General features: G+C 40.2%; 1 protein-coding gene across 1 annotated transcript; it reads left to right on the top strand.

Moving 5' to 3' along the window:
* Positions 1-2,441: 2,441 nt before the first annotated feature.
* LOC145655598 (homeodomain-interacting protein kinase 2-like) lies at positions 2,442-9,233 on the top strand. The gene is made up of 9 exons (XM_081709091.1): positions 2,442-2,530; positions 3,078-3,429; positions 3,996-4,363; positions 4,914-5,037; positions 5,333-5,437; positions 5,554-5,640; positions 5,942-6,123; positions 6,295-6,374; positions 8,955-9,233. The coding sequence occupies exons 1-9, from the start codon at positions 2,442-2,444 to the stop codon at positions 9,158-9,160; spliced, it is 1,593 nt and encodes a 530-aa protein (XP_081565217.1). The 3' UTR covers positions 9,161-9,233.
* The last annotated feature ends 14,538 nt before the right edge of the window (positions 9,234-23,771 follow it).

Here is a 23,771-nt window from a genome sequence, read left to right as displayed (position 1 = left end):
CTCTGTGTTGAGACTAAAACAGGAGCATGTTTTTACACACACACACACACACACACACACACACACACACACACACACAGATATATATGAGCTGTATGTGTGGAATATTTATTCTGGTAAGCCTGGTCTGTGATATGTAATATACATGGCTGTGAAATATACTGTACAGTTGTGGCTACATTTCCATGATTATTGGTGACTACTCTCTCCTTTACAGATTACCTCAGCCAGCTCTCAGAGTCTGCAAGGCCACGCCTTCAGCCACGCCTCCCTGAGTGATGGACACCCCAGACGCCTATTGATGCACAGGCAGCTGCATATTAGCCTGTAGGTTCCACCTTCTTAGTATCAGGACTGGGTGGGAGTGTGTGTCACAGACCTATAGGTCTTCCCAGCTCCAGCTCTTGGAAGCCAGTATGCTCAGTGAGGAGTGTTCACTGCCTCAGTCACCCTGTCTCCTCATTATCAAGCTCCTTATGAGGTGATTCAGGCTTGGTGAGGCAGAAAACCCCTGAAAATATGCAGGGAAGTTTCCTCAGAACTTGAGCTCAGTGTTCCTGAAGTGCAGTTTGAAATGAAATAAGGCTTTTCATTTTTTCATTCATTCATTTATTCAGAATCATGTCTGACTCATGTATGACTCTGTGTTAAAGGAAAGTTTTAACACAGATTTTGTCTGGGTACACACTTTGCAAACTTCAAACTGCATGATTAGCAGACAGTATTGTAGCTATTCAAGTTTATGATCAATAATGTAAGGTAAGTGTGTGTTAACTCTGGGTGGGTCAGGGTGTATTCTCCCCTAAACATACTTCTGACATAATGATTTGTTTAAACACTACAATTCTCTATATCCTAATAATTACTGCCACATTTTAATAACCTGCAATACACTGTAAATACAGCATTTGTAAGCTTTAAATTTACAAACATGAACAATCATACTATAGCAAATACATGATACTCATACCTGTGACATAGTGTTTTGAACAGACATTTGCTGCCACACCTGCTATTTTAGCAGGCTAAATAATCTGCCTTCTGAAATGCTAATATGCTTAATTTCATGCAAGTGCTAGTGTTCCTATTTGCTTGCTGATGTGCATGGAAGCGCCATATTATTATTACTACTATTATTATTATTACTATTATTGTTACTATTATTATTATTATTATTATTATTATTATTATTATTATTATTATTACTATTATTATTATTTTTATTATTTTTATTATTATTGAGTCACACTGCTATCAAGTTAGCTGGTTGCTCTTAACTAGTAGTGCGAACAGGACAGGGGACTTGGGGAAGACCCAAAGGGTGAGGTTTGTGTGTGTACATTCACAAGTACTGGTGCACAGCCACTGACATACATAAACACTGCTATCTGGATCTGGAATTTTTAACATTAATGTACAGACTATTCTTTCTCCTTAAAAAATTCATTATGGTAATAATTATGGCAGTGTATGTTCCCCTGCAAACAAATGCTAGGCTGCAGGCTGCACGATGCTGCAATCAACCAGCTGATGGCAAATCCAGACAGTGTTGTTATTGTGGCAAGAGACTTATTGTAAATGCATTTGCCATTAATTGAGAGTCATTTTAAAGGGATACTGTGGGCTAAATGGAGCTAAATCTACAACTACAGTAGTGAACTGTATTACTACAGAGAAATCGTTTTGGGATTCTGTGTGTTTAAAATAGGAAAAAAATATCTGAAACTTTAAAAGGGCTGGCAATTAATATGATTCATGTTTCAACAGAAATATAAAACACATTTTAGGACTTGCAGATGCTTTATTTTCGTTAAAACTATTTGTAGATTATGTTGTGAACTATGCCCTAATTTGTTGTTTGTTGTTTGGGACCAGTCTGTGATGATCTGTAACCAACACAGCAGCATAACCAAATTTGAAACTTCTGCTGTATTGCAAAACAATATCAAATGTAAAAATATGATAATTATGGCCACATTACATAGTGACCTATGCTCTACCAGGACCTCAGTGAGTAATTCTCTTTCAGTAACTTGGAGCCTGTGTTTTTTGTTTTGCTATTTCTGACATGATTGGGCACCATTTCCCTTTTAATGTATATCTGGAATCCACAAAAACGATACCCACGTAAGCGTGCTTCAGCATAAACAAGAAGACACTGCAGTTTGGATTATTTCTGGAGAAACAGAACAATGTAGTATCTTAAAGGGCAGCTTAAATGTGTTTCCTTTGATCTTGTTTACTTGCTCGGTTCAAACACGTGCAGTTTGACGTTCCACATTGTGACGCTGCACCTGCCTGTTATTTTTTGTCTTGTTGCCATGTGACGAAGAATCCGTAGATCAGCTCAGTGATATTCTGTGCTAACGCTCTCACAGCTGTCGATATAGCGCGATAACCATTTAAACTTTTTAAATCAAGTGATGTGGAAGCAAAACACGATGGAGGATTATGATTTATATCCGTCTGATTTTCGTGAGCCTTCTTTCCGTAAGGTTCAAGGTGGGAAGATCGTCAACACTGAGAGTAAGTTATGAAGTTAACTAGCTAGCGACAGCTAAGTCACAGATATGCCATTGTGTTTTTCTGTTTGCTGTTTTAGTTTTTTTTTTTTAATCTACTGCTGTTTTAGTTTTAATTTTGAATATAGCTGCTATCTAGATCTGCATGGCATGCAGCTATATTCAAAATTAAAACTAAAACAGCAGTAGATGTTTTTTAAAAAATCAAAGCTCTGTGATTTGGCTAATTTAGCTAATTGATGGTTATTATGGCACATCACATTCAGCCTCAAAGAACAAACAATCTCTCTCGTTCATTTGGTTAGTAGTCCTGTTTTCATCTTTCCATAATGGTATATTCTCTTGCCCTTCAGATTCCTTCAGTGGGATCTCCCACTCCAAGAAGGTTAAATTTGAGAATCCTGCGCGGGGCGGGAGCCCTGGCCCTCGGATTCGGCCGGGGACACCCTGGCCCTCGGATCCGGGGTTCAATTCAATCGATGGCTTACCTGCCATGGTCTTTTCCCCCTCTGGAGCCTCGGACGAGGCTTCGTCGTCGTCTTCCTCCTCTTCCAGCTGGCAGGGCGGAGACGAGGCATTGACCTCGCGGCGTGCTGACGGCTATCAGAAGCGGGGCAGCCTCAAGAGGAAGAGAGAGGAGGCACACAGCAGCAACAGTGTACAGATCCTGGAGGAGCTCTCCTCCCCTGGGTTGTCCAAGCGTGTGGCCAGGGGCAGCGATTGCGAGTACCAACTGGTGCAGAACGAGATCCTCCGCTCCGTCTCCAACAGCTACGAGGTTTTGGAGTCCCTGGGCCGTGGAACCTTTGGCCAGGTCGCCAAGTGCTGGAAGCGGGGCACCAGTGAAGTAGTCGCAATCAAGATCCTGAAAAGTCATCCGTCCTATGCTCGACAGGGCCAGAACGAGGTGGGAAAGTTGTGCCTGCTTTAAATAAGCTATTGATATGGCCTAGAATCAGCTGTAGCCCTGATTCTGTTATTGTTTGTTTCAGTTTTTACAACATATGATCTGTTGGTGTCAGATGTGCTAACGCACACTGTGGAATTTGTATACAGCCAGGGTAGCACAGAAATACTTGTTTGGCACACTAGTTCTAATTTTCACTAGTTCAGTAGGAACTAGTTCGGATAACACACGGACAGCTTGAAGCTTACTCTAAAAAGAAGATTTAGCTTCAGTTGTGTAAGCCATGCCTGTTTGGATGTGCATTAAAAATGTTATTGTTATGAAAGAGCATTAATCTGCATTGTTTGAGTACCAAAAGCAAGTTCATGGGTTCATTTCCAAGGGACCACTTCCATAATTGCATCTCCCAAATCCTGTAGAAGTGAATGGTTGAAGGGAAGTACACAAAGTGCTTGATGCTATTGAAAATAAGTAGGCTATTTGTCAGCAGTATCAAACTTTGAAGCTGTGACCACGTAGCTTCGGCTTAACGCGTATTCCGTCTTCCCTCCTTTGCTCCTCCTCAGGTGAGCATCCTGAGCCGGCTGAGCAGGGAGAACGCCGACGAGTTCAACTTCGTGCGCGCGTACGAGTGCTTCCAGCACAAGAAGCACATATGCCTGGTGTTCGAGATGCTGGGGCAGAGCCTCTACGACTTCCTCAAGCGCAGCAAGTTCAGCCCACTGCTGCTGAAATGCATCCGGCCCGTGCTGCAGCAGGTCGCCAAAGCGCTCATGAAACTGAAGAGCCTGGGCTTGATCCACACCGACCTCAAGCCCGACAACATCATGCTGGTGGACCCCGTCAGGCAGCCGTACCGCGTCAAGGTCATCGACTTCGGCTCAGCTAGCCACTTCTCCAAGGCCCCCAGCTACCTGCAGTCCAGATACTACCGGTGAGGGACACGTGCTGAGGCGTATTAGAAATAAGTATGCACTCGTTGCACTCTAGTGTGCTTGAGAGTAGAGCTGCATGTTGTGGACAGTTGTAATAACCCTGCTACACATTAAAAGCCTATGATGAGCATTACAGTTAACTGGAGCACGATTGATTTATAAGTGGTTTATTTTTATTGGGTCATGTGAGTGCTGTTATTTAGCAAAACACCTAATGAACCGTCTTCGGTGTCTGAGATTAGTTAGGATGCGCTGAACTGCAGGCTTTGGTAATATCAGTATTTAGCAAGTCTGTACAAAACCGCTATTACATTGTAGCTACACTGTTAATTAACAGTGTAATATACTGAGTAACGGGTGTTTAACTGCATTGGTACTCTGTATTTACTTAATGCAAAACAACATTATTGTAGTGTTGGTGCATTGTAGTGTTGGTTCCATGTTACACTAGAATAGTGGGTGTGTAATGTCTAGGAACACAAACACCCCCCCACGGAATTATCAGCCGAGGCTGATTTCATGATGGCGATCTCTGTGTTTTTGGTCCAGATCGCCTGAGATCATCTTGGGTCTCCCATTCTGTGAGGCCATCGATATGTGGTCCCTGGGCTGTGTCATTGCTGAGCTGTTCCTGGGCTGGCCCCTGTATCCTGGAGCCTCCGAATATGATCAGGTAAGCACATGGTCCTTTGAGCTGTGCCTTAACGCCCGTACAGCATCAGTGGTGCAGACCTGTAGTGGTTTTGTGGCTGTAGTGATATGTGTGTGTGTGTGTGTGTGTGTGTGTGTGTGTGTGTGTGTGTGTGTGTGTGTGTAGTTTGACCTTTTAGCTGCTTTGTCGGCCCGCTCATTTTTAGGATTAATATAAATGAGTTTCTATGGCCTGTTTTTTTAGACATGCACTTTGAAAATGAAAGGATTAACTCAAAATAAAGTCATAATCCTTTTGCCGTATGGTGTCTCTGCAGATCCGTTACATCTCCGAGACGCAGGGCCTACCAGCAGAGTGCATGTTGAGCGCAGGGACCAAGACGCACTACTATTTCTACTGCTACCCCCTGTGGAGACTCAAGGTTTGCCTGTCTTCAAATGCCAAATGCCATGTGTTTTTTATAAGGGACGTAACTTAATGACTTCATGTAACTTAATGGTGGAGCTGAATGGTTTGTTTTTTCTTTCCTTTCTCCAGACACCTTTGGAGTATGAGGCGGACCGTGGCATCAAGTCCAAAGAGACTCGGAAGTACATTTTAAACTGCCTTGACGACATGATGCAGGTTATTTGGGCTTTTGTGCGCGTAACTATACGCATTTCTTTTAGTGTTGCGATGTGAAATTGAAGAACGTGACAAAGGGCTCCCGCAGCTCACATTATAGAGCAGGTAGAACAAGGTGCTAGCTGAAAGGTCGAGCGTTTCTGCTGTCATAATGAGTAGCGCATGTAAGTCGCTCTGGAGAACGGCATCTGCGAAGGGCAGAGCAGTGCGTAGAAATTTGCTGCAGAACTTCGTTCGTATTGGGTGCATTGCCGCCCTCTGCTGGTGAATAATATGACTCACCCATGGGTCTCTCTCGCAGGTCAATATGACCAGTCTGAAAGGCACCGACGTCTTGGCGGAGAAGGCCGACCGGCGGGAGTTCATCGACTTACTAAAGAAGATGCTCAGGCTAGACGCTCACAAAAGGATCACGCCAGTGAAGACCCTGAACCACCCGTTTCTGACCATGACCCACCTCCTCCACTTCCCTCAGAGTGCACAGTGAGTTGCTCCAGGCCTTCCAATCTACATGTCAGTGTTTCCAAAACATTTAAGGAACACCGTGTTAATTTAGAAATCCAAATAGCATCAGAGTTTCTCTGCTAGTACTGTAACCCCCCCCCCCCACCTGTGTGTGTGTGTGTGTGTGTGTGTCTCTCTCTCTTGCTGCAGTGTGAAATCTTGCTTGCAGAACATGGAAATCTGCAAGCGGCAGTGCACAGGCTTCGACAGCAGCAAGACCCTGTTTGATGGTAAATCTGATGCCCACTTCGGTGCTTCTTTTAAATGTTACATTAGGGTTGGCTTTTTGTTTGTTATTCTTTAAGTAGATTTAAAACATCACCAAATTGGCCTCCGATTCCACCTATAAAAGAAGACAAAAATGGTTTCAAATGCAAGTGTTCTACCAAATCATGTTACTGCTCAAATGTGATCCACAAATGGTGAATCAGGTTGTTGCCTAGTATTCGAGTAGCCGATAAAGATTCCACTCTACCGTAGTTCAAAACGAAATTCCGTTGAATCCAAACTTCATTGTGTAATTGTTGATCATTGTAGCTGAGGTTTTTTGTGTCTCTCATTCTATAAGATCAACACTATGCTTTCTTCTATGGTTCTTGTATGTGTATTTGTGGAAAATTCAATTCTACTTGTGCTTTTGCAGTACACAGTACTTAAGCAGACCGAGAACTCTTCTTGGTTTTTCAAGGGTTGCGACTTGTGCAATATTTAGCACATTTAAATAAATGTTTCTTTCTTTTCCTAGATGTTTTCCAAACACTTGATTCTTTATGACATTATGAAAATTTCTTTCTTTCCTCGAGTACAAACTCGAGTCCATCATTCATTGGCTGATATGTTACTATCATACATGTATACATGCAGACTCAAGCAAGGAGTTTGTAATGGTGGTACAACTGTGTTCAGGTCATTTGATACTTTTTATTGATAAAGATGTTCTTTTCCAGACTCAGTAGGGTTTTGTTGTTTTGTTTTGTTTTTTGTACCTCTATGAACATTATTGAATAATATGCCTTATAAGGGAATCTCTAATTAAGAGAATCATGTGTTTACATTTGGAATAAATTACATTCTGATAATACCCTAGCACCTGAGTCATACACGTTTTCTTTAATGAAAGGGGTTCAAACCTCTCCTGTACACCAAAGCATCCCAAGCCAAGTCTTGGAGGATTTGTCTGTCAGTCATTAAAATATCAGTTCACAGAAAGATGGATGAAACATGTTTTACTTTGATGAACTTTTTTACCTTGGAGTACTTTGTTTGGTGTGAGAAGCTGTAAATGTGTCCAGTCCTTAAAGCATTATTCTGATTTTTCTTGTCCCCTCCATCATTTTCATGCTCTCCTTGTAAGGGCTGTGAAGATGCTCAGCAGAAAATGAGCTGCTCAGCTGCAGAAGAGCACTTCAGCCTACATTTCAAGCCAATTCAAATTTGAACTCCTACACTGTCTTCTCATGTCCATTTCTTTTTGAATGTCAGTTAGGACATCAAGATGAATTAAGCACACTAAGCCCAATACTAAGAGACTGGTAGAGTGGATGAGCCACAGAGCAGGACACAGCACTATTTTTGCTTCAGCCAGTGCTAACTTGATGCAGTCTTGCTGCTTGGGGATTTTGCAGGCTTTGACTTCTTGGGTGTGTGATGAGGATTTTGCTTAAATTAAACTCCTCATAAACACGTATGACCAACCTGTGCCTATGCTCTACCAGGACCTCATCGCGTACTTCTCTTTCAGTAACTCGGAGCCTGTGTTTTTTTGTTTTGCTATTTCTGACATGATTGGGCAACATTTTCCTTTTAATGTATATGTGGAATCCACAAAAAATATACCCACTTAAGTGTGCTTCAGCATAAATAAGCAGACACTGCAGTTTGGATTATTTCTAGGGAAACAGGAAAATATAGTATCTTTAATTCGCTGCATAACAGTTTACATTAATTATTAATCATTCGTATGTGTTGACAGTTGCAATAAACAGATTAAGAAAACATGCCGTGAAAATGCTGCCGTGTCCGTATTATAACAGAAATAATGCAGCTTCACTGAGCAGATCATCCATAAAACTTGCTCTATATGGATTTTATGAATAGTATGTTAATTTTGTTTAAAAAGACGATGAGGCCTAATGGGAAAGGCTAAAGTGTCAAGTCGGACTTGAATTCAACGACTCAGGTAACATTGGGCTCTCTAGCTAGGTTAGCTAACAGACAAGCTGTCTATTTGAGATGGTTAACTTAGCTAGTTCACACATTACTTATGCACATCTCTTGCGGCAACAGATTCTAATTTTCATGGCGATGGAGCACGTTAGTTAACTTGCAGATTAACTGCCAACTATTTGCTGTAGCTGCAATTAACGTTATTATCTAGCATTGGCTCGCTAACCGTCGGATTGCTCTAAAAGAGCTGTGACAGCTGCATGTCAGTCCTCGGTCGCTGAACTGTCTTCATGTCTAAGCACGGATACCTGTCGATAATGGGATCATTTGGGGGAGAATGAAGTGTGAACTAGCTAGGATAATTAGCTACTATGGCTAGGTACCTGTCCGCCAACGATGTGGCAAATTTAAAATACTGCAGTTCTTTCGTATAAAGGGAAGCTTAAAATTGTGTGACATGTGACCTTTTATCTTGGCTGCTGGCTAGCTATTGTAATTAAGTTGAATTTCAGCTTGGACACCTTTATAGTAATTGATGGTTATTATGACACATCATATTCAGCCTCAAAGAACAATCTCTCTCATTCGTTTGGTTAGTGGTCAGTTTTCATCTTTCGCTAAAGTTATATTCTCTTCCCCTTCAGTTTCTTCCAGTGGGATCTCCCTCTCCAAGAAGGTCAAATTTGAGAATCACGCGTCTGGCGGGAGCCCTGGCCCTCGGGTTCGGGCGGGGTCGCCCTGGCCCTCGGATTCAGGGTTCAACTTGTTCTATGGTTCACCTGGCCTGGTCTTTTCCACCTCTGTAGGCTGTGACTTGGGTAATATTCAACACATTTTTAAAAATGTTTGACAGTTGCAATCAACAGATTAAGAACACATTTTGCAGGTTAATTACTATAGTGGTTGTGTTTTTTAAAATCTACTTCTATTTTAGCTTTAATTTTGAATAAAGCCCATAACTAGATCTGCATGGCTTGCGGCTATTGTAATCAAGCTGAAATTGAGCAGAGCTAAATTATTTAAATAAAGCACTTTCAGGGTGATGTGGAGGCAAAACAACATGGAAGATTGTGATTTACATCCGCTTGATTTTCTTGAGCCTTCTTTCTGCAAGATTAAGGGTGGGAAAATCAACAGAGAGTAAGTGATGAATTTAACTAGCTGGCATTAGATAAATCACAGAATTGTGGTTGTGTTTTTTAAAATCTACTTCTGTTTTAGTTTTAATTTTGAATAAAGCCCATAACTAGATCTGCATGGCTTGGGGCTGTTGTAATCAAGTTGAATTTCAGCTTGGACACCAGTATAGTAATTGAAGGTTATTATGGCACATCCCATTCAGCCTCGAAAAACAAACAGTCTCATTTATTTGATTCGTGTTCCTTTTTTCATCTTTCCCGAAAGGTATGGCATCGCAGCTCCAGGCATCCTCTTCCGCTTCAGTTACCTCTAGTGGGCTCGTCTGCTTCAAGAGGGTCAAATTCGAGCGTCATGCGTCTGGCGGGAGCCCTGGCCCTCGGGTTCGGGCGGGGTCGCCCTGGCCCTCGGGTTCGGGCGGGGTCGCCCTGGCCCTCGGATTCAGGGTTCAACTTGTTCTATGGTTCACCTGGCCTGGTCTTTTCCACCTCTGTAGGCTGTGAGTGGGTAATATTCAACACATTTTTAAAAAATGTTTGACAGTTGCAATCAACAGATTAAGAACACATTTTGCAGGTTAATTACTATAGCTAGCTACCTATCCACTAACGATGTGGCAAATATAAAATATTGCAGATTTTCCATATAAAGGGCAGGTTAAAATTTGTGACCTTGTATTTGATCTTGTCTACTGGCTAGCTAATAACACGTGCACTTGGACTTTCCACTTTTAGATGCTACACCTGCCTGTTATTATTACCTTACTGCCAAGTCATGAAGAATCCATAGAGTAGTAAATTGATATTCTGTGGGAATCTTCTCATACCTGTCGATACAGCACAGCTAGATTATTTAAATAAAGCGCTTTCAGGGTGATGTGGAGGCAAAACAACATGGATGATTGTGATTTACATCCGCTTGATTTTCTTGAGCCTTCTTTCTGCAAGATTAAGGGTGGGAAAATCAACAGAGAATAAGTTATGAAGTTAACTAGCTGGCATTAGATAAATCACAGAATTGTGGTTGTGTTTTTTAAAATCTACTTCTGTTTTAGTTTTAATTTTGAATAAAGCCCATAACTAGATCTGCATGGCTTGCGGCTGTTGTAATCAAGTTGAATTTCAGCTTGGACACCAATATAGTAATTGAAGGTTATTATGGCACATCCCATTCAGCCTCGAAGAACAAACAGTCTCATTTATTTGATTCGTGTTCCTTTTTTCATCTTTCCCTAAAGGTATGGCATCGCAGCTCCAGGCATCCTCTTCCGCTTTCAATTAACTCTAGTTAATTGCTTCAAGAAGATCAAATTCGAGCGTCATGCGTCTGGCGGGAGCCCTGGCCCTCGGATTCGGGTGGGGACACCCTGGCCCTCGGATTCGGGGTCCAATTCAACCTATGGCTCACCTGGCCTGGTCTTTTCCACCTCTGGAGGCTCTGAGATGTGCAACATTCAATACATTTAAATAAATGTTTCATTCACATTATGGAAATTTCTTATTTCCTGTAGTATCTTCAACGGTTCAGTTTTGCCAGCATGCTCTATGTACCTCTTTGAACATAATTGAATAATATGCCTTGCAAGGGACTATTTTAATTAAAAGAATTAAGATAATCATGTGTCATACACGTTTTCTTTAATAAACGGTTGGTGGTGCTGTGCCAGTTTCACTAATTACTTAAATCACTCAGGCCATAGTTTAGTTAATGCTGTGTCCGTATTTGTTCTGTTAGTACAAGGTTGAAGCTGCTGTAAATGATTTTGAAGTTATCAACTTCTGCTGTACCACTGAAGGAGTCCACCCCCTCCCTTTAGAGCATCTGTTTTTTTAATGGATATAAATCTGGAAAATTACAGACTTGACAGATTAAAAAGCTAACAACAAAAAAAATAATCAGAGATGACTTTTATAAGCCGTCACCTTAAAAAGGCACATTTAAAGAGTGGATCCAGTGCTCCAGCTTGCATGGAGTAGGCTGGAACATGTTCCTAATTAGGAACCACAACATGGCTGCTTAGGAAATCTGAATGCCAGACAGACAAAAACAAGGGCTTCAAACCTTTCCTGTAACACCAAAGCAACGCAAGCCAAGTCTTAGAGGATTTGTCTGTCAGTCATCAGCTATGGCTGTGTCACCTGACTGAGAAACACCTGGGTTACCTCTGACCCATGGGGTGGTAAATGGTCTACCAAAAACGACCTCAAATAGTGACAATTTGGTGGTGGCACTGGGCATCATTCTGATCTCACACAACACTGCTGGCAGTAGATTGAGGTAATAAAAGCAATATGGGCATCCGGTGATATGGAAGAGGATCGCCTTTTAAATAAAATGCAAGTAGCTCAGGTTGAACATAATGGTACCAAGAACCGGTTGGTGTAAGTATTGAATATTAATATGCATACATTGAATAATGTATGGTTTGGAGAACAATAGTGGAACCTGAACAAGTATTATTAAAAAATTAAATTGTGTATTGAGTGTTTTAAAGTGTGTATTGAGTTAACAGTCTTGAACTTAGGAAGACCTAGGAAGGACAAGATCTATCCATTTATTTCCTGTTTTCCATCATGGCCTTTGTTTCAATGTATAATTCATTTTGTCAACAATGCCAGATGACTGAGGATGGTAAGGGATGTGAAACTTCCAGTCAATAGTTAGGTAGGTGCATAGTTTCTGAGTTACCATAGAAATGAAACAGGGTCCCTGATCTGAATCTATTACCCGAGGCGCACCGTACCTCGGTATTATCTCCTTGGCTAGGATTTTAACCACAGCGCGGGCATCTTCCTTAGAACAAGGAAACGCCTCAGTCCACTTGGAAAACCTGTCTAGAATCACTAGCAAATACTTCAACTGACCACAAGGTGGCAGGTGCGTTTTGTCTAGCTGTAGATACTGAGAGGGATCTGCTCTAGTAGAAAGTGCCATTATTGTTGGTGATTTCAATATTCACTTTGATAGTGCCCAACACCCTCTGAACTTGGCCTTTAGTTCTATATTAGAATCAATTGGTTTCAATGTACAAAGAGAACCCACACACTCTGGTGGACATACTTACCCTGCTCTCATATTGACTGACTAAATTAGTACTTATTGTAGGGTATTGTTTATTACAATGATGTTGATTAACAAACTCTATCACTTATTGTTTATTGCACTTATCATTGTTTAAGATAGACCTTATGTGTTTTGTACTTCTAGGTATCAGCATTGATCCCAGTATTCTACAGTATTCTAGTTCACTGGTATGTTGGACTCTAACCTACTGTACTGTACTAGGATATATTCTATGAGTAAATGACAAAGCACTTTTGTAAGTCGCTCTGGATAACAGCGTACTGCTAAATGCTGTAAATGTAAATGTAAACATACGCTTGACTTAGTACTGCCATACGGTGTAGACATGGAGAAGGTAGTTATACTACCCCAGTCAGGTGCCATCTCAGGCCATTCCCTAATTTCATTTAAACTATGCATGAGCCACACTATAGTAACCTCGCCTCGCTATCATACCAGACACACGATCACATCGTCCACTGCACCTGGATTTATTGGGAATCTCCCAGACTAATAATTTGCGCCTAGGATTCCCTCAAACCCAACGGAACTTGATCAAATTACTGAATGCTTAGAATCAGTATTCTGCTGTGCACCTAATGATGTTGCTCCATTTAAGAATAAAAAAATTAGCTACAAAAATGTAGTACCTTGGTATAATGATCTCATTCGCAATTTAAAACAAAACACTCAAAGAATAGAACATAAATGGCACCGCACTAAGCCCGTAGTCTTCCAGCTTGCATGGAAGGAGAGCCTACTCACCTATAGAAAAACACTTATTACTGCTCGAACATCTTATCTCTTGAGCCCAATAGAAAATAACAAAAATAATCCTAGATTTCTTTTTAGTATCTGTACAGTCAGGTATTTTATTAACTACTTCCCATCTTGGGGGTCCATGGGTTTTGAGAGTTATGATAAACTGGGATGTTATGATGCTGTCACTTCACCTCTCTTTTGTCACTCGAGTGTGTTGACTGAGAGCGGCGGAGTGCTGATGTTCCAGGGTGCCCTCGTGCCTGTGTTTCCTTCTGGCTCTTTCCTTTTAGCTGTGCTGCCATAGCTAGTTCTGCCGGAGCCCATCTTTGCACATTATAGTTCCCTAATTTACACACCCTTGTACCTGGACATGCCTAATAATCTAGTCTCTCTTTCTGCCGAGGTACACCTACTCCTGATGTCATGATGTTACTGAGCCTCAACCCGTCTCAGCTGCCATGGCTCTTCCCACCACCCCCTGATGTGCCCTGCTGTAGGCCACCACAGCTCCACCCTAGCCAACTGCTTCTCCCTTGCCCTTAATGGATGCTCTCTTGTGGGATGGGCTTTGGACACATGCACACCATCGCGTCAAGACTAGGGCCTCTAGCAAATTGGACTGGACATTAACTGCTTATTTTTTCATTTTTTTATTTATTTCTCTCTTAAAATTGATATTATTGTGGTGAGCGTTGCCAGGCAAAGGAGGATGGGCTTCCCCTTTGGGTCTTGGTTGCTCTCAAGGTTTCTTCCTCATGCTCTAGGGAGTTCTTCCTCGCCATTGTCGCCCTTGGCTTGCTCACTGGGGGCTTGGACTTGGACATTTGTAAAACTGCTTTGTGACAACATCTGCAGTAAAAAGCGATATATAAATACATAAGGATAGTGATATTAAATGCAACCGCAGAAAAATGAACCAATAACATCATTCTTGCACAAAGAATTGTCCATCCCACTACCAATGTTACAATGTATTCACCAAATCTACTTTTACATATTGTTATTTGCATTCGGCACTATTATATACAAACCATACATTAATCAATATGTTCCAACACATTCCAAGAGAAGGCTTCTCTTGACCTTATCCTAAAGAAGATTGTTTTTCTATATGGTCTTGAGCCTGGTGGAGAGGTCATATATCTTACCCTGAGGTCCACCAAAGCCTACCTAGGATCCTTTGCTTAAGCCTGCAGATGCCTCTGCCCTGTACGCAAATCAATCTGAAAGGACACAGAATCTTTATACTCCCTTATGTTTTATGTTATTAATATGTCTAATGCATTGTTCGGTCTCTTTTGCCTGTAAACACTCCTTATTACCTCAAGGGCATGCCACTGTGTGAGTCCTCAGCCCGCCCGAACCAACACCACTGCTACGACCACCTCCGTCGTCGGGCCACGGCCGTCGATCTTCTTTTCTGATTCATCAAGAAGCCTTTTGTAGGGCTGAAAGAAGATCGATATGTATTACATGTTTTAAAATTCAAATTCTTATATGTTGTGTCTTGTTTTGTACATTGTTGTATGTCAGTAGATAATGTTGTTTTTAGTTTATAGATTTGTAAAAAAATTAAAATAAAAATCTCAATACTATCTTAATAGGTTTCCAACAGTCCCATGGTAGGCAGTAGTTCACCTGGGTGCTGGGAATATTGACATGCCTATCGATATCTTGTTGCCATTTTTTTTTTGCCTTGGCTCCTGCCACAGTTCCAGCAGTCTGTGATGTCATCCTACGATAGGTCAGGAAGCGGCTCCGTTCTTCACCACCGGCCCGCAGCCTACTCGCTCGGCCGGAGGAAAGTCAACTGGTACCCTTACCTGTGAGAGGAAGAGGAACAGCGACAGACAGGAGGGATTCCTGCATTGAACATCAGATGGATTATTGAAGTTGATTATTGTAGTTTCTGGGCAGAGAAACTCTATTAAATGTATCTGAAATACAATGTGTGAGTGTTGGGTTTAACAAGATGGCTGTCGTATTTTGAATTCAATGGGAGGTGTAACTGTATTTAAAAATGGTTCTTTGGCACTTACTGGCAGTATGTGTTCAGAACACATCTCACATCCAACATCAAGCTCTTATTTAACTCCTATAGATTTTTAACTTCTGACTTTGAATCTTTGTTTCATTTAAAGGGATACTGTGGGCTAAATGGAGCTAAATCTACAACTACAGTAGTGAACTGTATTACTACAGAGAAATCGTTTTGGGATTCTGTGTGTTTAAAATAGGAAAAAAAATATATGAACCTTTAAAAGGGCTGGCAATTAATGATTCATGTTTCAACAGAAATATAAAACACATTTTAGGACTTGCAGATGCTTTATTTTCGTTAAAACTATTTGTAGATTATGTTGTGAACTATGCCCTAATTTGTTGTTTGTTGTTTGGGACCAGTCTGTGATGATCTGTAACCAACACAGCAGCATAACCAAATTTGAACTTCTGCTGTATTGCAAAACAATATCAAATGTAAAAATATGATAATTATGGCCACATTACATCTCTATCACTTATTGTTTATTGCACTTATCATTGTTTAAGACAGACCTTATGTGTTTTGTACTTCTAGGTATCAGCATTGATCCCTGTATTCTACAGTATTCTAGTTCACTGGTATGTTGGACTCTAACCTACTGTACTGTACTAGGATATATTCTATGAGTAAAGGACAAAGCACTTTTGTAAGACGCTCTGGATAAGAGCATCTGCTAAATGCTGTAAATGTAAATGTAAATGTAATCAAAAACCAGCCATTTTTGCACATTTTCAGCAAATTGATGTTTCAGGCTTTATTGATGATTTGAGCGTTGCCTTGTAAAGAACGATAACATCCTCGTGAAACGTGACGAGATGGGGGAAACATCTTCACTACCTATCATAAGACAAAAAAGTTATTGATTTTTAAAAAATGGATATAACTGTGATATTCTGTCTAACAACTAAATTGTCATATGTGTTTCTAGCAATATGTTCTTACCTGTAGTTGCAGCAGCAGCTACAGTGTTAGGGTGCTCCTTGCTTTTCTTTTTGAGTTTCTAACAAAAACAAAACAATGATTTAGTAGAAAAATATCAGAGCATAAGTAAATTTATAACTAAAAGTACAGATACAAACCAGTAATAATGCAACAGAATATAATTTAGAACAAATTATGTCATTTATGCAAAGTGATATATACACATTCAGTGTGAAATGAAATTCAAATATGCACTACTTTAAAAATTAATAATGTAACAAAATCTAAATAAGAAATAAGTCAAATGTTTTACCTTTAAGTCCTTTGAGACCTTACTGAAGGGGAATAGGAAATGCAATCTCCCCTTCTGGGCTTTCATGGTTTTGCTCTGATTGTCCAGAACAGGCTCAGTACATGGTGACCTAGCAGACATCTCAGACTGTAGTGATGGAGAGCTATGTATATCGATGCTGAACAGGGAAGACCAGTCATTGTGTACACTGGGGGACTCTTGAGCCTTCTTCACAGAGGGTGGGACAACCAACTCCATAACTTGGCTTGCCATGACGTCGGAGGAGGTGTTCATACTATCTGTGCATAGCTCTGATGATGCCTGTGATGATTTCAAGTCATCCTGCTCTAGGTAGATTGGCATGACCATACCACAGAGCTCACAAGATGAGACCCCTTCAAGGTCAGGATTTATTAAATGACGGGACAAAAAATGTGTCCTTCCTTTTATGTGGGGATTGATGTCTTGCGACAGTTCAGCAAATTCCTCCATCTCATCATCAAAGCGCTGAAGCATATCCGAAACCGGAGAGCCAGCTATAGGAATGGTACTTATAGGTCTAGATGTACCATCGTCATGGACATCTGAGGATAACGATGTCAAACTCTCAGTATCTCCTATCAGAAGCTCACTCATTGCTTCTGAATTTGTATCTTCCATAGTCGAGTGGAATTTCATCACAATTTGGTCTCTCTCATGGTCATCCAGGCAACTGCGATGTGTATCAATAACTGCAGTCCTAACATCTCTGCTTAGAGAGTCTATATGAGCTGTCCCCTCCTTCACGTGGACTGAAGCTGAATGATTTATCTCACAAGATCTGGTACGGAAAGCATTCAGCAAATCTGCAGTTTCCTTCTTGGAATTTGAAAGCAACACTGATCTTAGATCAACATCTAACATTTCTTCCAGAGATGAAAGAAGACCCATCACAGTTACTTCACTGACAATGTCGGCAATGAATGAACCCATATGAGAGATCATGACCTTTGTCTCCTGTGAAAGAAAGAAGAGATAACATAGAAAGGCGAACATTGAAAATTGCTCCAAAATGGTTTTGGTTGTTTGGTTTAGAATTAATATGAATCCCATTTAAAATATGTTGATGTGTAAGCAATGTAGTATGACTTACTGGACTAGGGATTGCTTTCCGGATAGATGTCCACTGCCTAAAAGAATGTGAATAAAAGCATTCTTTAGAACTATAATTAATATTTATTCTAAAAATATCATACATTCAAAAGTATACCAAAAATTAAAATGATAAATTGAAAAAGCAGAAGAAGAAGAAGAAGAAGAAGAAGAAGAAGAAGAAGAAGAAAAAGAAGAAGAAAAGTTTTAAAAATGGCATACTCATGAGTCAGATCCATCACAAAATGGGTCAAGATTGGTGCAATATCGAGCTTCTCCAAGTCTGGGATGATTTTTTTGGCTCTATCAAGGAGCATTTTGCTGTCATTCCTCACAGGTTTATTCTCGTCTTGTCTTATGCTTTTTGACTTGCTCTTGTTTTGAGAACCATAGAAGAGGTTGAATAAAAAGAAATTAAATATCAGGATAACATAACAACTGTGCTGACATCTCACTTATTAGCAACAATTCGATTTTCTGATGAATAACAAATTTGGCCATTTTAAACTCACCTTTTTAAATACTGAAGAAGCCCATGCCACTTTTGGAGGTGAAGGAATTTTACTATGGAAACAACAAAAATATATAAGGAAATGTTGTTCGTTTGTCATTCTTCAAACATCAACAGCCTGAACTAAAATCCATGATCAAATTATTTTGAGAGAGCTTGTGTCTAAGTTTATAGATTGTTATTCTTATTCTCTATTTAATGGATGAATCACTCATAGAGCTCAGGTCCATATTGTATTTTGTTAATTGCACAATACAATCAAAATTATTTTATTCTACTTTAGCACATTATAAGGAAAATAAGACTAATTCCTTTAACATTACTTCCTAATCTTTTAAAATAACAAGGCTGATGAAACATGTTTCATCTGTTTCATGTTTCATCGTTCCGATACTTTGGAATAGTCCAGAAAGTATTTAGAGTGCAAGCTCTATTGGTGTTTAATACAGATTAAAGAGTGGCTTGTTTAGCTTGGTCTAATTGTTCAGCTTGTTTAGCCAGTTTAATTTAAATTCTGTTTCAATTAATTTCATTTTCTACATTTATATTTTGTGACTATTAACTGTTTTATTTGATCAATGTTTTATTACTGAATACTGTTCGTTCATTGCAGTGTAAAGCACCTTGAGATTTTGGGTTCTATAAGGAATATGCTGTATAAATAAGAATCATTTAAAATTAATATTGTTATTCTAAGATTTTTTAACATTGTAGTGCAAAGGCCTTACATCTTCCTGCCAAAAAGACGCTTCTGTTTCTCCATTTGTCCTGGTCCAAGTTTTCTTAGGACTCTCCTGGAATACTTTGTTCTGAAAAGGCGATATGAAGTCAAAAGCATAAATCATTTTTACAGTTTGGTGGACAGACAGCAATCTAACATGTAAGCAGGCAGGCTTGAGGATCAGAAGGCAGACAGTTATACATGTGAATGGCAGTCAGTTCAGAAAGACTGTCAGTATGCAGACCAACACTCATGGAGGACAGAAAACAGGCAAGAAAGCAATCAGAATGGCAGCACACCTTTACAGGCAAATTTCAACAGGCAAGCAGCTGGGTATGCATATCCCTAAACCATTAGTTCCAAAGGCTAAATCTTACTGCATTGAATACAAAAAGTTTATGAATGGTTTAAACTGATTTTATTAGTGGTTAATAATTAGGTCACAAACAACTTAAACATCATTAAGTAAACAGTCATGGGGGCAGCAGGAATGTGTTGACCTGTAGAATGTGTTGGTGGGTATATGGAAGTAACTTATTAGCTAACAAATATCTGACCCCACGTAATGGTGACTGTTGGAGAAGGCAAACTAAGATAAGTAACCAGTCAGGTTAGCAGTACATATGAAGGTGAGCTAACTAGCCCATATGGCAAGCAACAGGTCAGCTGCTCTTTTTACGCATTTAAACTGTTCATTTATAGCCATTAACAAGGTACTTTTAAACTCTAGACTTTGGAACTCTCAAATGGAACTCTCCATTTATGTTTGCTCATAACATAAAACCCGTTTTCGCTTCACTGATTCAAGCAATAAGTCCTTTTTTTTTTGATAATTCTATTGCATATATTTTTTTTTCCGTTTCAGACAACGGGACGAGTATGACAGCGACTGAAACGCACCCATTAACACTAACTTACGTGTTAACCAACAGTCACTTCCAAATATTCAACCTGTGGCTCGGCACCGCTAAAATGATTTTATAACCATGAGGGCATCTGACAGAATCAACACATAACCGACAACTGCTGTGAAAGTTAGAAAGCACCGAATACATACATTGTTTTTGCTCACACAGCGCACAAAGTGTTAATGGTCAAAATTATCAAATTAAATTGTTTATATTTAGCACATTCTCTCTAGTGAGTGAACAGAGGTAGACGCAGAGAGAGGGGCGCTACTGTGGATCGACTCTTCTCTGCTAAGTAGAGCTGTTCGTCTCAAACTGCCCGCACTTAGGAACGTTATACGCACCTGCAGCGTGGACGTACCACATCGAAATACGTCACCAATTGTGGGCAGACGAGAAAGGGCGGGTATGGTGATGAAATTTGGTTTAATCACTTATATTACTTGTCTTGTACCTTTAAAACAGCAAAATCTAAATAGCATAAAAAGCAGTCGCTTATGCTTGACATAAAGCCTTGTGTGAGAAAACAGGTGGAACGTCAATGCATTCCATAACTATATAAAACTACAGCAGACAGACCGTTCATCATAAAATTAGAAAAGCTCTAGCTATAGTAGCTAAGCGGACATTTAGACAGACAGACAGATACATACACATACAATTAGATGGAAAATAGCCTTCTGTAATTACAAAATTGACTTATTCAACCGTACCTTGTTCTGGAAAGTTGACCTACGATTAGGTTTAATTCACTCTATTGTCTTCCAACTTTATAACTGCTGAAATCTGTCAAGTGAAATGACATATAAATGCTTGCGCTCACCTTTATATACTTGTAGTGACGTCAAAGCTGTTGTGATGTCATATGCATTGTGACATTTCTAGAATGCTGCACTGACATTTTGGTTATTGGGAAAATAAGTCAATAGTTCAAAAAATATTTGAAATCCCTATTTTTAGCAGCAGCCGAGTAAGTAGCTGATAGATGGGTACTGGTAGATGGGTACATCTTTCTTCAAAAGAACCCTTATATGACTTTCAACTTTTTTTTCGTATAGAGACCCTTTTGTGTGTAACAAAAAATAATGTGATTTGTCAAACATCCAGTTTCAAACAATATTTGCCCCAAAAGAGGCCAAACCAAAGACATAAAGAATAATCATTATAAATTAATTATCTGCAAAGTTTACAAAGATTTGTACTGCAAAGAATGACATTTACTGTTTGTGAACAAGTCAGTAACAATATTATCCAGTAAAGTGGTGGTATATTTCAGAGAAAAGTTACATATTAAACTTATTTTCCTCAAAATCTTCATTTTGATTAACATTTGAGGTATGAAACCTAATATTTAAGCAGTTCCTGAAACATTGGTTGTACATGCACTTGCATAAAGTGATCAATCGGTCTGGCTACAAACCGGCACATTCTAGAGAAACGGCCCTCATAGCATGTGACGCAAAAACTTGCTGCTAAAGCTGCCAAACTGTCATGTGTTTTGATTCTTCTAGTCCTTTCAGCAGCCTTTGACATTCTTCTCTAATCTAACACGGTCTTGCAGATTTCTCCTTTGTAACATACGAAGGATTCGGCCCGTTCTCTCACAGGAAGCTACCCAGGTGCTTGTGCAGTCTCTTGTAATCTCAAGGCTAGACTAATGCAACTCGCTACTTGCTGGTCTTCCTCCGAGACGTCAGACCTCTACAATTTGTCCAAAACACATCAGCAAGACTGGTCTCGACTGGTCTCCCTTTATTGGCTTCCAATAGCTGCACACATCAGATTAAAACCTGAATGTTTGCCTACAAAGCCAAAAATGTCCCTCAATATTTGATGTCAATGGTAAAAGCCCGATCTGTACCTTGAGTACGTCAAACCTCAAGTATGGCTTGGCTTGAAACACCATGCTTGAAGTCTCATGGAAGACAAGTATCGAGCGTATTCTCTATCTTGGATCCTAGATGGTGGAACAAATGTCTGCTTACTGTCTGGACAGCAGAGTCCCTTATGGTCTTCAAACGCAGACTGAAGACCCATCTATTTGTGGAATATTTAAATGAGCACTGATCCTACACCTATGTTGAGTAACTGAACCTTTGGTACTTATTATAGAGTATTGTTTTCCGATCTTATCGATATCTGTTATAGAGTATTTTGCACTTCTAGGCATCAGCACTGATCCCTGTATTTCAACAGTATTCTAGTTCAATGGTATCTTGGACTCTAACGTACTGCACTGGCTAGGATGTATTCATTCCTTGAGTAAATGATAAAGCACTTTTGTAAGTCACTCTGGATAAAAACATCTGCTAAATATCGTGAATGGAAATGTAAATAAGCCTAGAAAAGAATGGAATTAATAACAACATCACATACAGAAAAATAAACTTGGTAAAAAAAAAGCAAGAAAACAGACAAAATCTTTCATAGGTACTGAAAACAAAAAGAAATTTTACACATCAATATGAAATTAACAATAAGTCTCTTAACATAAGTTACTTATACTGAAACTTGCTGATGTGGTTGGAAATATTTCCAAGAGGAACCTGTGGATACCCAATGTCCTCCTCATGATACATACCATAACCATAATTGAAGCATTCCGAGGGATTCGCCTTTGGAATCAGACTCTGTTTGGACTGCTGACACCTCTAAAGCGATCACACAAGTTAAAGACGGGATGCAGGGCTTTTGGGCAGCTGGACATCAACTTTTTCTCACAATTTTTCTTCATCTGAAGTTGAACTGAGTGAATTGAGTGAAGTAACCTCATGTACCACAGAAACTATTCAGCCTCCTCTCAACGGCTGCCAACGCTTTTCTCATCTTCATAGTTTCTACATCCTCCAGAGCATCTTTGAAATGGAATTTCATTGCTCCTGCAAACCTGGTGTACATGTAAATGGAGTACTGTATCTGCTTTTACCTCCTGTAATTATACTGTTTATAAACAGAGAAAGAAATGATGCTCATGAAAGAGAAAATGTAGACGTATGGCTTGATCCTCATGGCTGGTGGATTGTTTCTATGGTACCAGCACGGCAACCAGCACTCCAACCAGGACAGCAACAACAACGGCAACCAGCACGGCAACAGGAACAGCAAGAAGAATAGCAACCAGCATGGCAACCAGCACGGCAACCAGGACAGCAACAAGAACATTAGCATTATATGACTAATAGAATATCCTAAATTTCAGCAAAAGCTCAGTAAATATGTTTTGCTGAAAAACCCAATTAAAACTCAAAGGTTAATGCAGAAATGATTATATAATTTGGGAGCACTGGACTTACTGTGTGAAAGGAGGGACTTGCTCCCAAAGTCCTAAAGAGGAACATTGCTGGGATCATGCAGGCAGTCTGTGCTTTCGCAAGGCAATCAGCATGTGGAGTCTGGTGTTTTCTGCTGAGGTTAGATGTGATATGAGCTGCTCCTTGAGCACTGATCCACACTGCAGACGTCATGGACAAATACAGAGCGCTCTGGACGGGCCTGCTAAAGCTATGCGCACCATCGTCACTAGAGTGCACTTTACACACTTTCATCATTGCTAGAGTGAGCCTTACACACTTTCATTGCCGCAAGAGTGCGCTTTACTCACACACTTTCAGACTCTTATATGGATTTGGTCCAACCACATTCTTCCCTCCGGTTGGATTTCTGTGCCATATATTTGAACATCCTGCTCTTCCAGGCATGTCTACACACACCAGCAGACATGTCCGTTCAGAACCAGAGGCTTCACATGGGTCTAAATGAACAGTTTAATCATGAGTGCTTAAGGAGGTGCTGTGAAGCTCAGAGATATAAACCACTTGGTCTCCCTGTTGCTGGCTGTAGATGTTTTGCAGATCTGCAGCAGGCCCGCCTCACCAGTCGGAGCACAAAGCAGAAGGTTCAGCTCCTGGGAGCCCTGCTTGAGTGTGTTTCAGCCCGCTGCCCTGCATTTGAAGAAGACTATGATCAGGTTC

The sequence above is a fragment of the Electrophorus electricus genome, unplaced genomic scaffold (assembly GCF_041902795.1).
Source record: "Electrophorus electricus isolate QZ-2024a unplaced genomic scaffold, ASM4190279v1 Scaffold29, whole genome shotgun sequence".
Lineage (NCBI taxonomy): Eukaryota > Metazoa > Chordata > Actinopteri > Gymnotiformes > Gymnotidae > Electrophorus > Electrophorus electricus.
Note: the sequence above shows the minus strand (reverse complement) of the source record. Positions and strands in the feature narration are given on the sequence as shown.